At 36.5% G+C, this 15775-nt stretch overlaps 1 protein-coding gene across 2 annotated transcripts; it reads left to right on the forward strand.

Moving 5' to 3' along the window:
* Positions 1-466: 466 nt before the first annotated feature.
* Positions 467-5936, forward strand: LOC111274401 (uncharacterized). 2 transcript variants are annotated; one of them, XM_089755626.1, is made up of 5 exons: positions 467-1300; positions 3352-3402; positions 3868-3930; positions 4040-4156; positions 5288-5936. In XM_089755626.1, exons 1-5 carry the CDS (start codon positions 968-970, stop codon positions 5555-5557), a joined length of 834 nt encoding a protein of 277 aa, XP_089611752.1. In that variant the 5' UTR covers positions 467-967; the 3' UTR covers positions 5558-5936. The 2 variants fall into 2 exon arrangements, with proteins under 2 accessions (XP_089611752.1, XP_089611753.1); XM_089755627.1 differs by lacking the exon at positions 467-1300 and adding an exon at positions 1350-3071.
* The last annotated feature ends 9839 nt before the right edge of the window (positions 5937-15775 follow it).

A 15775-nucleotide genomic window follows, 5' to 3' on the forward strand; every position in this document is an offset into this window, starting at 1 on the left:
ATGGTAAGACTTTTGTTAGGAAAGCATAAAAAAATTGTTCTAGGAAAAAAAAAAAAAACTCTCCTATAATAAAAAGAAAGCTAAAAGATCCAGGAAGAGCTCGTAGAAGCGTGAGTGTGCTACGGCCAGTAGAGATCGAACTTCTTGCCTATAACTCAGAATCAGGAGAGTAAGGAAAGTCGAGAGAAGAAGAGGATGCAGTTGGAGCCTTTACCCATTGGTTATTGATTCCGAGGTAAGACTTTTGGTAGGAAAGCATAAAAAATTGTTATAGAACAAAAAAAAAACTTAAATAAAAGGGGCAAACTCTAGTACCATAAAAGGAGAGTATTTTTGGTAGTTACCGAGTATATATTATATACTACCACACCAGAAACATTAAACTGATTTTTTCAATAAGAAATCAAATCAATCAATCCATAAATAGATAACCTTGCGACCTGGTAACTAATTTTTACCTCCCCACACTAAATAAAAATATTTAAAAATGTACATAAAAAGAGAATGTGAGCCGTCTGACACATTTCACGCTCCTTCGCGCAATTGCAAGTGGGACCATTGGTGGAGCCTTCGAGTTTCAGCCTTTGAACCTTTACCCCTCCGGCTCTATACTAATCCAAAACATGAAGCACAAAACCTCGCGCTGTGGATGGTCGCTGCCACGTGTCAGACTGGGCCCCATCTAAAAAATAGACTGATAAACAGAAAAAAATATATATATAAAAAAAATCCCCAAACCCCAACCTCCAAAAAGGAAAATTAAAATAAATTAATTAAAAATAAAATTGAAAAAACTCGAAACAACTGCGACGATTGTCAACAAAGCATCTATTCTCTTCTCTTCGTCTCACGTATAAATATAAAACCCCCTTCTTTATTTTCATTTTTTCTTCTTCGCCATCATCTTTGTTCTTTTTTTTTTTCTTTCCTTTTGCTTTTTTTTTTGGAAACTCAACGAGGTTGGAGTATGAGTGAAGAAGAGTGGGTCAAAGAAGCGATGACCGATACCATATTGGTGGCAGAGGTGTTACTGAGCCTCGTCCGATCGGAGTCTCCGCCACCGTCCCTGGAGCGGTCAGCGAAAAACAACAGTGCTTCTCCGGCTTTGCAACTCGAGTGGAGTGTCCGTCAACGTCGGTCTAAACAGGCGCTTAGGAGGAAAGGCGAGCCGGCGCGAGCCAGCCCTACCACGCCGCTTTCTTGGAGCGGTGGCACATCTGTTAGCGGAGGCGGTGGCGCTGACGGCTCCGAGGAGTCAAGCCGTCCTTCCTCGAAACCGGTTGACAACTCTAGATCTAAGGTTCGTTTACGTGTTATGTGTTTCTTTTACGACTTAGTGAGTCGTGTGGTTAACTCGGTTTTTTCAGTTTGGTGGTTTTTCTCGTTTTCGCCTTTTTTGTTTTTTGACGGAATTGCCCTTAGAGAACTGCTAAATTTGCGTCGTTTTGGGTGAGTCTTGCTTACTGTTTAGGCACTTGCCATCTAGATTTTCATTTCGGCTTCATTTCTTTTCGTAGTTTCAAAGATCTTTAAAAAGACGTTTATGCCCTTCTTGCATGGTGATTTCTCATGAATCTCCAAGAATGTTAACGTTACTCCACCTTCAGATCGAGCATACTCTCCGGCCAACGGACGGGATTTTGTCTTCAAATTCCGCTGACTGAAATGCCCTTCCCTTTTAAGCTTATGACTTTGCCTTTTTCTTTTTCTTTTTAGAAAAATCTTTTTCTTTTTAGAAAAATAATTTGTTTTATTCTTCTAACAGAAATTTTGGTGACTTCCATTCAACGCATTGACAGTCCGTTTTCTTCTCCCTTCACTTTCATCACTCTTGCAATGCTCCGCGTGTCGTATTTTACTATTGAAATGTCTGAAACACCCTTTCCTTAATGGGCATTTTCGTCTTTTGAGAATCTTACACGTACCCCCATCCACTGTCTTTCCTCAGTGTCCCAATATCGAAGGCCCTTGTAGGAGTCAACACTTTCATCTTTCCGTCAAAATGACGAAATTCTCCCCAAACGGGGTCAAACCCCTTGGAGTTCTGAAGGGGTAATGTGGTAAAAAAAATATGGTGGCCTGAATTAGCGGTGGCGTGTTGTCGTGGCAAAATAGGTCTGCTGTAGTTTGGTGTAGTGTTGTTAGTGGCCATGCACTTTTTATGCGTTCTTTCTGGGTGTTTTGATCAGAGGGGAATGATTCAGTGTGGGCGCACATAGAATTTTTCTCTGATCTCACGTGTCATCATTGGAGCTGCATGACAACTTTGATCCGCGAAAACAAAAATCCTTTTTGCAGGAAAAAACATTTCTTGATTGGGCAGTGATTCCTATGGTAACAGCCTGTCGTCGGAGCTTTGTGGGTGGGATGGGGGTCCAAAAAAGTGAAATACCTAGTCATATTAATGTTTCATTTCATGTAGAAGAGGTATTGATTTGAAACTTGAAAAAAAAAAAAGGGAAAAGAAAAGAAAAAACACCCGATTGTGGCAAAACGAAGACAAATGCCTTTTTAGGTGCAAACTGTGAGGACTATTTTGTGTTACAAGTTCATTAAAGTAGGGACCACTTTGTCACCAAATTTATGGCCTAAGCTGACTTGTTGGCTATTGGTTTTACCAAACCATTAAAAAAACCTTTTTTTGGTCTTCTCTGAAAAAAAAAATGGTTGTGGAATGTGGATAAAGAAGGACCAAAGTCTAGGGTTGGGAACTCTCGACTAATGGAAGTTGTGGGCTTCTTATGATTTTGAAAGTGTCAAAGGTCGGAATGCACGTGCTAAAGGCCAGAGGGCAAGTCGATCACGAGCATCCCATGTGACTCTTTTTTGGGTATTCAAGTGGCAGCAAGCTATTGATTTTTCTATGAAACCGCGGCATGCTGCTGCTGTGTCGTCGTATTTGGATAAATGTAAACGCATGCCATTTTTTTTGGAAAACGAATTTTGGTGGGTGGGGAACTTTCTTAGGAATGTTCCTCTTCTGGTGTATTTCCTGCACTTTTGCCAAGCTTTTGGCTTTTCTTCTTGAAAATAACTTTGATTTTTGGAAATCTTATCATGCATGCTGCAAGGTGATTCAAGTGCTTTCGAATGGTTCACAAAAAACTTTCTTTCATGTGTCTTGATGTCTCCCATTATGCCTCGTATAAAAAATATACAATTTAGTCATTTGCAAAAAACAAAAAAGAAAGAGCTGGTGTGCTACTGTATGGTTTCTTTGGGAGGTCCAATTGTTCTTCTATTCGCTGCCTTTGACATAAATTTCCCCCTTCTCGAACGTGTCTAATTAATTAAGTTGCTAAGGAATGAGATTATTGACTACTATATGCTCCTCACGTTTGACTTTTTCAGGTTGCGGCTTCAAAAGAGACAACTCCTCCCAAGAGGTCTAGAAGGAAAAAGGTAACATTATGACCTCACCTGGTCTATGAAGATATGCATGGAACAATAGGCTTTGAGACCCTGGCACCATTTATTCTATGGACCGTGATTGAGTGCATAATAGATTTGTCTTGTTTAGAATATTAAAGAAAAATTGACACAAAGAATGTAACAAATGTAGCATGTTTACGGTCTTATCATGGTATTTCTAGTATTAAATGCATTCCAAAATTGAAGTCGCCGTGTTTAGCATTTTGTTGTTTTCCTTGATGGCAATAGCAATAATTTTGAAGAACAGAATTCTACTTTAATTGCTTGAAGATAGATTAATGTAGTTGAATCTATATGTAGGGACATATTAACAAAGAGATCGAATTCTCTTAGAGTTCATAATCTTCTTTTATTTTTTATCCCTTCTCCATGTAATGAATGATTCTATTGCTATATTCATTTCTGATGGTGGTTTGAATTTCTGGTGGTATGCAGACAGTAGCTGAACTTAAAGAGGAGATGAGTTCACACTTAAAGGAAAATAAGAGTTTGAAGAATGTAGGTTATTTCATTTCTTATGGCTGTTTACTCTGCCACCCTTTATATCTAGTTACTTCTATTTCGAAGTATTTATTTTTTAATGTTTTCTATTATGCTCATTGAGCAGGAATTGGAATTGGTCAAGCTCAAATTTGAGAATCTGAGAACCAAAAATGAAGCCTTGAGCAGAAAGCTCAAATTCGAGAAAGAGAGAACCACGAATGAAAGTTCTAAGAGAACAAAGGTGAAGACTTATCTCCTTCTTTCAACAAGTGCGCCTGCTAGTTTATGTGCAATTTTGCTTGGATGCCTTTTTGTCTTGGACATGTGTGGGGATGCTGTGTGCTGTTAAGCTCTGATGATAATCATAATATACTTAAGTTTGTCTGCATAACGTCATAGGCAATACTTCAACGTCATTCAGCATTTTATTTTCTTATATTCTGCATGGCTTGCAGTGTATAGCACATCGTGTTAATATCCAATTAAAGCTTCATATAACCATCAGTCTTCTGGAATCACTTTGTTTATATCGTAGTACATGGTTTTATTACTTCATAGTTAGACTAAATTAACCAATCTCATATTCTTATTTGTCTGGATTATTGTGGCTTTGGCATAATGATCCAAATTATAGCCATTGTAATGGTATGACATGAGCAGCTAATCTAGAAAAGACCCTGTAGACAGATAGCAACTGTCTGCTAGCTAATTTTGGGCCTTTGAGTGTTTATGGTCGTATGTGAATGGGAGGAGACCTTTAATTATCTGTCACAGGTTTTAATTTGTTAGTTGAGTCTAATTCTCTTGGAGTGGTACTTTTGAATGGAATTGTTTATGCAATATCAGAAAAATGCTTTTGATCTTTAAATAAGATTTAGTTGCATTTTGTTGATATTTATTTGGAGAGGCCTTCATTGCATGAACTATGGCAATATCTCCGAGGAAACTATTTGTCAAGCACATTTTGAATGTTTTAGTTTGCCATAGAATTTCTTAGTTGTCTTTTCTGGTATGTACTATGCATGCTGTCTTTGTTGGCTCTTTTAAGAAAGCAGTTGCCTAGACAATTGGTTATCATTATGATTTTTCTTTCAATTCTTTCCTCAAATGTGATATGATCCTGATAAACAATTGTCTATACCAAAATTATTTTGATAATTGAAAATTTATATACTGGTTCAAGATGTGCAATGTCGAAGAGGACACAATGATAATAAGGAGATTGTTAAAATAGTAGGTGTAATGATAAGTAGTCAAAAATGAACCTGTAATATCTCCCTCCATCTTTGAGTTGTTTTATCTTTGTAAGTAGCTAATTATGGAAACTAGTTGCTGAACAAGATCTAACAATTCTTCTGATTTCTCTTGACAGCTTGATCATCAACGGCATCAGTCGACAGAAACGGCTATTACTTTTGTTGAACCAAAGAATTATATTTTGGATCTATCCCAGAAAAGAGAAGTAGCTTGTCATCCCACCAGTGTCTTGTGCAACGAAAATGACCCATATATGCCAAATGGATCTTCTAAAGTACATGATGTTGCAAGTTGTGAGACTAACTTCATGCTGCCAGATCTGAATCTTCCAATTGAGGATGATCCAGCTTGTGGTGTTCATGGAATTAGCGGAGATGTAGATTGATATTCATTTTTTTGTTGCCCCCAAAATTAAGTGGAGTTAAAGATCAGATGCAGCAGTATATATGGTTAATAATACATGATAGTCCGAGCCGCATAGCCATGTCATGTAAGTACTAAAATCAATTCCTTCACCGCGCCTGTTTTCTCTAATGAAGGTATTGATGGCAGTGTAGAGACTAGAGAGCCTAACACATTAGATAGAGTCAGATTCTTTTTCTTTGCAGGTTTCTACCTTTGGGGCTAAACCCTCATGGCCTCACATCCCTTCTCTTCTTTTTCACATTAAATGTTTTAACTGAACTGATAATTATTTGTAATTATTCTATAGATAATTGCATGTCTGGGTATGAAGCATATGTTTGGGTACTTTGTTAATCTAATTTTATGGTGTGACTCGTCTGCTTTTGCTCAATTTGTGACTGTCTGCTTTTTCAGTAAAATATGTTAAGGATGGATTCTATTAATAATCTTTCATGTTGTAAAACTTATTTCTAGAATTCAAATTTAAAATATAAATTTAAAAATTTAAGTTCTAATTGTTGAAGTATTCCCTTAAAAATGTGAGATGGATTTTGGCAAGGACTAAAGCATCAAATCGAATCTTTAGGAACTTCGGCTGATCCGATCAAATAAAAAACATTAAATCGTTTAATATTTTAAAAAATTGTTTGTACATTGTCAATAATTTTTTTATTTAATAACTGAAAATAGTGAAGTAATTCATATTTTATTTTTTAAATATATATTAATGGATATGTATTACTTGTAGACATCGATTTTATTTGGGTCTATTATTTTATTTTTTTATAATAATAATAATATTTAATAAAACAAAACAAAAAAAGAAAAAAATAAAACAGAAAAAAACAAAACAAGTAAACAAATAAAAAAAAAAGAGAAAGAAGTCAAGGAGTTGGTGCGATGCCGAGCTGCCTCGACCAACTTCTTGACCAACTCTTTATCAGCAACCCAATCAGCCCCCCGACCAGCTTCCTGCCAGTTACCCTACAGCTACCAACTAACCACTCTACAGTCAGCAAAATCTCACTTAATTGAAACTCTATAAAATCAACACATAAACTCCAAAAAAAAAAGAGAGAAAAAAAAAATTTTTTCAGGTGAGAGTTCTGAAACAAAAAAATTTTTCAGCTTGAGAGTTCAGGAACGAAAATTTTCGATCTACCCACCCAAACACCCAAAATACCCAAACACAAAAACCAACCGAAAACAACCACAAACAGAACCGCCACAAAAAAACCAAAACAGAAACAAAAATAAAAAAAAATACACAGTCCTCGCCTACAGCGAGGAACCTCAGCGCCAAGCTTCCTGCACGAAGAAGAGAAAGAAAGGTCAGCTTCAAAAAAAAAAAAAAAAAAAACGTAAAAAAAAAAAATTTTTTTTTTTGGGCCGAAACTTTGGAGACAGATCTAGGCATTTTGAGACTCCTTTTGGTGAAAAGGAGGTCAGATCTACGCTCAGGGGGTCGAGAAGAGCTTGTGGTAGAATTTTAGAATTTTTCGACCACCGGAGACGGCGGCCGGAGACCGGCGGTGACGACGGACGGCGGCGGCACCAACGGTTGACCGGCAATCTGCTGAAGAAGAAGAAAAAAAAGTTTTTTTTTTCTGAAAAAATGAAAAACTGACCAAAAAAAATTTTTTTTTAGCCTTTTATATAAACTGCCAAAATCAAAACGACGTCGTTTCATTAAAGGCCCAAAACGACGTCGTTTTAAGCCCAAAGATCCGCGCGTCAACCCGCGACCCGACCTGGGGTCCGCGCGCCAGACCCACGACCCGCTTCCTTTATCCGCTCTGCTCGGTCTGACTGAACCGGACCGAATCGTCAGACAAAACCGAACCGGTACTGAACCGCCGAACCAACCTGACCGAATCGAACCGTCGATCCAACCGCCGAATCGGTCAGACCGCCCGGACCAGCGTTGACCGGACCGTTGACCGGTCCGGTTCAGGTAAAAAAATTTTTTTTTTTTTGAATTTTCTAATTTTTTATTGTTATTATTATTTTTGTTATTTTAAATATATTTTTATATTTATGCATGATAAATTTATAAATTTGTTAGAATAAATGTTTAATCGTTTTAATAATAATAAAATTAAAAACAAATAATAATTAAAATATATTAAAATGCTTTAAAATAATAATAATAATTTTCCCTGCCTAGATGTTGGAGGGAATAAAAATATTTTTCTAAAACAATAATTCTGCCTAGATGTTGGAGAATTATTGTTAATAATAAATAAACATAAAAATTTTTTAATTAATTTTCAAAAATTATTAAAATCCAACTTGCTTCAAAAATCTGCCTAGATGTTGGAGATTTTTAGAGATGTTCGTATTTTCTTAAAAACGAAACCTTAAGCACTATTTCTTAATCCTAGGTTTCTAAAACCCTTAAAAATCCAAAATCCATTAAATCCAAAACCGCTCGAAATCCAAAAACCTTGAAGTCCAAAGTCTGAAAAATCCTAAGGACACGTGTGAAAATTCTATTGGAAGCAATTTGTTCCCGAATGCCGCCTAGATGATGGGGTATTTAGAAAATTTTACTTCATTAAGTCTTTTCACACGAGTTCATAATTCATATTAATAATAAGATTAATAAATAAAAAGTATAATAAAATTGAAATTTTAAATATAAACAGTCGCACCTAAGCTCTGCCTAGATGTTGGAGAGTCGGGGTGGTCTCATTATATTTAAGAATCCAACTCTTAAATTGCATTTCATTTTACATGACATTCATTAGCATACATACGTTATCGTATTATCATCAATAATTGTCTGCATTATTCTCTCTTTAATTTACTCATGGTACTCTGCCTAGATGTTGGAGAGTCACCAACAATTTTTTGTAAAGAGTGTTATTTCATTTTAAGGATTGTTGTGTTAAATCTTAAGCGAAAATGGTTACTTTAAATTCTGCCTAGATGTTGGAGAATTTTAAGATAATTCTTTAACTTAAAGATTTTCTCAATATTCCTAAATAAAAATTTTAGCAAAAAAAATTTTTTTTTTTAAATAAAGGAAATTAATGTTAAATTTCAAATTAAAACCATTTTTATCTGACATTGAAAATAGCGCATAGTTGAATGGTACCAATTTATGGACGTTGTGGGGGTGCTAATCCTTCCTCACGCGTAACCGATTTCCGGACCCAACCTGATTTTTCGTAGACCGAAATATATCTTTTTGATAAACTTTAAACAACCCATTTTTATAGTTTTATTAAAAAGATAAACTTTTGGGTGGCCAATCACACCCTAGTAAAGATTGGTGGTGACTCTCTCTTTTTTTTTTATTTTTCTCAATTTTAAAACAACTCGTTTTTATGTCTGGCGGTCTCAAAACCGTTACGACAGCTTGGCGACTCCACTGAGGACTTATTTGAGAGTCAGGCCAAAATTTTAATTATACGCTATTGACAATGGTTGGATTTAATTGATTTTATTTGATATTTAATTTAATTTCTTTTATTTTAATTTTTTTTTCTGAAAACAGTCATGTTAATAAATGAAATAAATTATGTGCTAGTTATTACTTCATTTTGATTTTGGTTTTTGATTTATTCATGATTAATACATTACCTTGCACACACTTTGCATATTCACTTGCATACATGAGCTCTATACCCGGGCTCTGTCCTTTTAGGAGGAAGTGAAGTAGCTACGCTATCGTGAGGTGATAACCTCCGCATTTGCTAGCGAAACACTTTCACTCAGATTGAACCCGTTCCGTTAGTAGCCTGTAATGGGTGAGGATCGGGGAGCCTTACTAGTCTATAATGGACGATGATGTGAGGAATAGTCTGGGAACCTTTAGACATGCAAATCTTAACCCAGCATATAATGAGCCGTAAAGTCCAACTTTAGGATAGAGCCATACTGTCCCTTTTGTGAAAAGATTACCTAAATTAGGACACTATGTATATTATGTTATGCTTGTTCATTCATTTACTCAGTTTTATTTATTTGTTTTATTTACATTATTGATTTGTTTTATTGTCTTCAATTTTGTTGCATGCATCATATAGGTACCATTTTTAAAAGGGTATTGTTTTGGACCAATCTAAAAAAAAAAACTTTCAAAAAACCTAAAGGATGTCATCTGTGTGTAAGAGCTATTTAGAGGTCAAGAGCCATTCAGAAGGTATTCAGAGGAAAGAAGGAGATTGCTTAGTAGATGGTCACATATCGGTGCTACTACAGTTAGTGCATGTGGATCTCAGTCAGAATAATATATCAAAATTGGAAGCCATTTGGAAACAGTGGAGAATAGAGAAAAAAAAATCTTTTTCCAAGAAATATGGGGATGTGGCACTGCTTATGTCTGTGAAGGTTAATGAACAGCTAATGAGAGCCGCAATACAGTTCTGAGATCTATCTTATCGATGCTTTGTATTCAACCAAGAAGACTTGGCTCCCACGATCGAAGAATATTCTTCTTTACTCTGGATAGAGTCTACCAATCAAGACAAGATCTATTGAAAAGAGCATAAGACGTAGGAGACACATGTTGTCACTCACACAAATCCCCCACACCATCCTTTTGTTTCATATAACCCACACCCCCATTACTACTCTACCATAAACCAAATCTCTCAACAACCATACCATTACCGAGCCCTCCAACAATCGTTACCCAGATCAAGTTTTAGCCCTCAACCATCCAATTACACCCCGGCACCTCCAGCTCGACCATTTACTCGACCAACCTACCCAAACAGCAATCAAAGAAACTCACAGAATAATAACAATCGAGAAAGACCTCATTTTGACCCAATTCCCATGACATACACAGATTTGTATCCTCGACTTGTTGAAAAACATCTGCTTGCTCCTGTTATTATTGAACCTTTGAAACCTCCGTTTCTCAAATGGTATGACCCTAATGCACATTGTGATTATCATTATGGGAATCCAGGTCATTCCACTGAACATTGTATTGCTTTGAAGCATAAAGTGCAGGGGTTAATCAATGAAGGAGTATTAAATTTTGATACCAGCCAACAAGAGACTCCAAATGTCAATGGAAACCCTCTACCAAATCATATCAGACCATCAATAAATGCTTTGATTGATGGGCAAACAAGTTACGTGAAAAGAAGAATAGAAGAGGTCAAAACTCATATGGCTAAAGTGTTTGAAACCTTGGTCAAAGCTGACATGCTGAAGTCGATAGAACCTCAAAATTACTCTGAAGCGATTAACTCAACTGAAAGCTGCCATTATCACAGAGGTGCTCTGGGGCATTCTATCTAAAACTGTCACCAATTTCGTTAAGAGGTGCAAAAATTGATGGATGAAGGTCGAATAGAGTTTTACCAAGAGAGAGAAGAGTTGGTGAAAGTGTCTACCATTGATTTAAAGAATAAGTTTGGGCGTAGACCAGTAACTATCTATTATGATGAGAAGCCAACATCGAAGCTAGAAAAACCCGTCTCTCGACCAGTGGTGACAATTAAAGTTTCTGGCCCTTTTCCATATCAGAATGATAAAGCAGTACCTTGGAAGTACGATTATGATGTCGTAGTCAACCCAGATACTGCCAACATAACGGGTGTAGGAGGCATAACTCGAAGTGAGAGGTGTTATACCCCAGAAGCTCTAGAAAAAGCTAGAAAAGAAAAAGCCAAGGTAGGAGAAGAAAATGAAAGTCAAAGTGATCTTGACACAACCTTAAAAAAAGAATGGCAGAAGCCAGTATCTGAGAGTGAAGCAGGTGAATTTTTAAAGTTAATAAAACATAGCAAGTATAGCGTGGTAGAACAGCTTAACAAGATGCCAGCTAGAATTTCGCTATTGTCATTATTGCTCAGTTCAGAGTCACACCGTAATGCTTTGCTGAAAGTGTTAAATCAAGCATATGTGTCTCACAATGCTTCTGTTGAATATGTGGAACAGCTTGTTGGCAATCTGATGATTTCAAACTATATCTCTTTCAGTGATGAAAAGATTCCTCCTGAAGGTAGAGAAAGTACCAGGGCTCTTCACATTACTGTGAAATGTAAAAGTCATATAATGGCTAAGGTTTTGATTGATAATGGCTCATCCATCAATGTTATACCTGTGACTACTCTGACAAAACTCCCTGTTGATGGATCTTATATGAAACCTAGTCATATGATAGTGAGAACCTTTGATGGAACCAAAAGAGAAGTGTTGGGAGATATAGAAGTGCCATTACAGATTGGCCCATGTACTTTCAATGTGAAATTTCAAGTCATGGACATCTCTCTTTCATATAGTTATTTATTGGAGATCGTGGATCCATATGGCAGGTGTTATCCCATCCTTATTACATCAAAAAGTTAAATTTATTGTTGAAGGGAAGCTAACATGTGTGGCAGGAGAAGAAGATTTATTGGTAACTCAACCAATAAATACTCCTTATGTGGAATCGGCAGATGAAGCTTTAGAATGCTCTTATAGATCTTTCGAGATTGCCAATGCAACATATATAGCTGAAAGATCTAAATTATATTCACCACACTTATCTGCGACTACTAAAATGGTACTCAAACAGCTTACCAAGATGGGATGGCGACCTGAAGTCAGACTTGGGAAGAACCTGCAAGGAATTACGAAGCCATCGACCATATATGAAAAGAGAGACAGGTTTGGCTTGGGATATAAGCTAACAAGAGGGGACAGAGTAAGAATGATGAATGAGAAAAGAGATAAGAGGATAGCTAATTTTAAGAGATATGAGCCGGAGTCAGAGCTGATAGTCATTTCATACCTTTATGATTCTTTTCACTCGGGAGGATATATTTATTCAGATTTATCGAGAGCCCCAAGTGCAGGATTCATGAAAAAATTTTCAGAGCTGGCCATTCAAATGGTGGATGATGGAGAAAAGAAGAGTCGAAGTGAAGAGCTATTCGTGTACCCTTGTCCTTCAGATTTTGAGTTGGATAATTGGAAAGTTACAGAGCTGCCTGTTGCCTTTAAAACTTTGGAAAAGTAATGTGAAACTTAAAATCTCTAATTACTTTCTACGAGTATTAAGAGATCTTTTATGGTGTGTTTATGTTTGTCATTTTAATAAAAGACTTAGAAGATGCATCCGTATTTTTTCTGTCATTTTTATCTTCGTTTTACCTTTCATCCTTTTCTTTCCTACATTTTCTTGCCATTCCATTTTTGTGTGCCAATATTCTCTCCATATTACCCTTTGCAGGGTCTCAAACAATGAACATGAGGATAATCATGGCATTAATCTCGGATTTGATTTTGAAAACTTAATTCATGTTGATGAACTTGATAATGAGAAAGATTCAGATAATTATACACTGTCTCTTGATTTGTTAAAATTAATAGAACATAAAGATAAGCCAATTGAACCCCATCAAGAAATTACTGAATCAGTAAATTTGGGAGATGGTGAGAATAAAAGAGAGGTCAAAGTTGGTACATCTCTTTTACCAACTGAAAGACAGAAGCTAGAAGAGCTGCTACGAGAATATGTAGATGTGTTCGTATGGACTTACCAGGATATGCCAGGACTCAGCACTAATATTGTAGAGCACAAGTTACCTTTAAAACCAGGATGTAAGTCGATGCAGCAAAAGTTAAGGCACATGAAACCAGAGATGCTGTTAAAAATTAAGGAGAAAGTGAAGAAACAATTCGATGCTGGATTTTTAGAAGTGGTAAAATATCCTGAATGGGTAGCCAACATAGTGCCAGTTTCTAAGAAGGATGAAAAAGTGAGAATGTGTGTTGATTATCGAGATTTAAATAGAGCAAGCCCTAAGGATAACTTTCCTTTACCTCACATCGATACTCTAGTGGATAATACTGCTAGGCACTCCATATTTTCCTTTATGGATGGTTTCTCAGGCTATAATCAGATCAAGATGGCTCGAGATGATATGGAAAAAACTACATTTGTGACCATGTGGGGAACATTCTGTTACAAAGTCATGTCTTTTGGGTTGAAAAATACTGGTGCTACTTATCAAAGAGCAATGGTGACTCTTTTTCATGATATGATGCATAAAGAGATAGAAGTGTATGTAGATGATATGATTGCAAAATCTCGTGAAGGAAAGGATCATATAGTCAGTCTCAAAAAGCTGTTCGACAGGTTGAGAAGATTTCAGTTGAAGTTGAATCCTGCCAAATGTACATTTGGAGCCAAATCAGGAAAACTATTGGGCTTTGTAGTCAGTGAAAAAAGAATTGAAGTTGATCCAGATAAGATACAAGCCATTCAAAACTTATCTCCTCCTCATACCTCAAAAGAAGTGCGAGGTTTCTTAGGGAGATTAAATTATATTGCTCGCTTCATCTCTCAACTCACTTATAAGTGTGATCCTATTTTCAAGCTTCTCAAAAAATATGATCCTGGAGAATGGAATGATGAATGCCAAGAAGCTTTTGATAAGATCAAAAAATACTTGTCAAATCCACCTGTGTTGGTGTCACCAATGCTAGGAAAACCTTTGATTTTGTACTTGACAGTGCATGAAAATTCAATAGGATGTGTGCTGGGGCAAAGAGATGAAACTGATAAGAAAGAACAAGCAATTTACTACTTGAGCAAGAAGTTCATTGATTATGAGTCAAAGTATTCACCATTAGAGAAGATGTGTTGTGCATTAACCTAGACAGCTCGAAGACTTAGACAATACATGCTTTATCACACTACTTGGCTCGTAGCAAAGCTGGATCCTATTAAGTATATCTTCGAAAAGCCCTCATTGACAGGAAGAATAGCACGGTGGTAAGTTATGCTTTCAAGAATATGATATCATTTACGTGACTCAAAAAGCTATTAAAGGGAGTGTAATAGCTGAATTTCTTGCTGATCGTGCAGTCGAAGATTATGAGCCAATGAAATTAGATTTTCATGATGAGGATGTGATGGCCATTGAAAAAAATGAACCTGTTGAAAAATCATGGAGGATATATTTTGATGGAGCTGCTAATGCTTTGGGTCATGGTATTGGGGCAATTTTGATATCTCCTGATGGACATTATTACCCCATCACAGCCAGATTAAATTTTAATTGCACAAACAATATGGCTGAATATGAGGCATGTGTTATGGGTTTACAAGCAGCAATTGAAAAGAAGATCAAAGTGTTAGATGTGTTTGAAGATTCAGCTTTAGTCATCTATCAGTTATGAGGTGAATGGGAAACAAGAGACTCTAAGTTGATTCGATACCATAAATACATCTCTGAGTTGGTCAAGCAATTTAAAGAAGTTCAGTTTGAGCATATACCTAGAGAGGAAAACCAAATTGCTGATGCACTGACTACTCTAGCTGCAATGATCAAAATAGATGTAAATACTGAAATCCAACCCATTAAGCTGGATGTGAAAGATGTACCAGCACATTGCTCAAGTGTTGAAAAAGAAATTGATGGAAGGCCATGGTATCATGATATCATGCAATACATTAAAAGCCAGCAATACCCAGAACATGCAACTGAAAATGATAAGAGGACTATTAAAAGATTGGCTATGAATTTCTTCATTGACGAAGATATCCTTTACAAAAGAGGTCGAGATCAAGTGCTTTTAAGATGTGTAAATGCAGCTGAAGCAAAAAAGATTATTGAAGAAGTGCATGATGGAGTTTGTGGGGCACATGTAAATGGTCATATGATGGCTAGACAAATTATGAGGGCTGGCTATTATTGGTTGACAATGGAGAGTGACTGTATTGATTATGCTAGGAGATGTCATAAATGTCAGATTTATGCTGACAAGATTCATGCTCCACCATCAACATTACATGTTTTAGCTCCTCCCTGGCCATTCTCAATGTGGGGCATGGATGTCATTGGTCCCACCACTCCAAAAGCTTCGAATGGGCATAGATTCATTTTTGTGATGATTGATTACTTCACCAAATGGGTAGAGGCTACATCATATGCTAGCGTGACCCGATCTGTGGTATGTAAGTTCATGAAAAGAGAGATAATATGCAGATATGGGCTTCCGGAGACAATTATTTCTGATAATGCCAAAAATTTGAACAACAAAATGATGAATGAAGTATGCACTCAGTTCAAGATCCGCCATCGTAATTCGACACCATATCGTCCAAAAATGAATGGAGCAGTGGAGGCTGCGAATAAGAATATCAAGAGAATCCTGGAGAAAATTACTGAAACTTACAAAGATTGGCATGAGAAGTTATCTTTTGCCTTGCATGCTTATAGAACATCAGTCAGAACGT

This window comes from Durio zibethinus, chromosome 26, assembly GCF_047325235.1.
Source record: "Durio zibethinus cultivar Kanyao isolate XHJ-2024 chromosome 26, ASM4732523v1, whole genome shotgun sequence".
Taxonomy (NCBI): domain Eukaryota; kingdom Viridiplantae; phylum Streptophyta; class Magnoliopsida; order Malvales; family Malvaceae; genus Durio; species Durio zibethinus.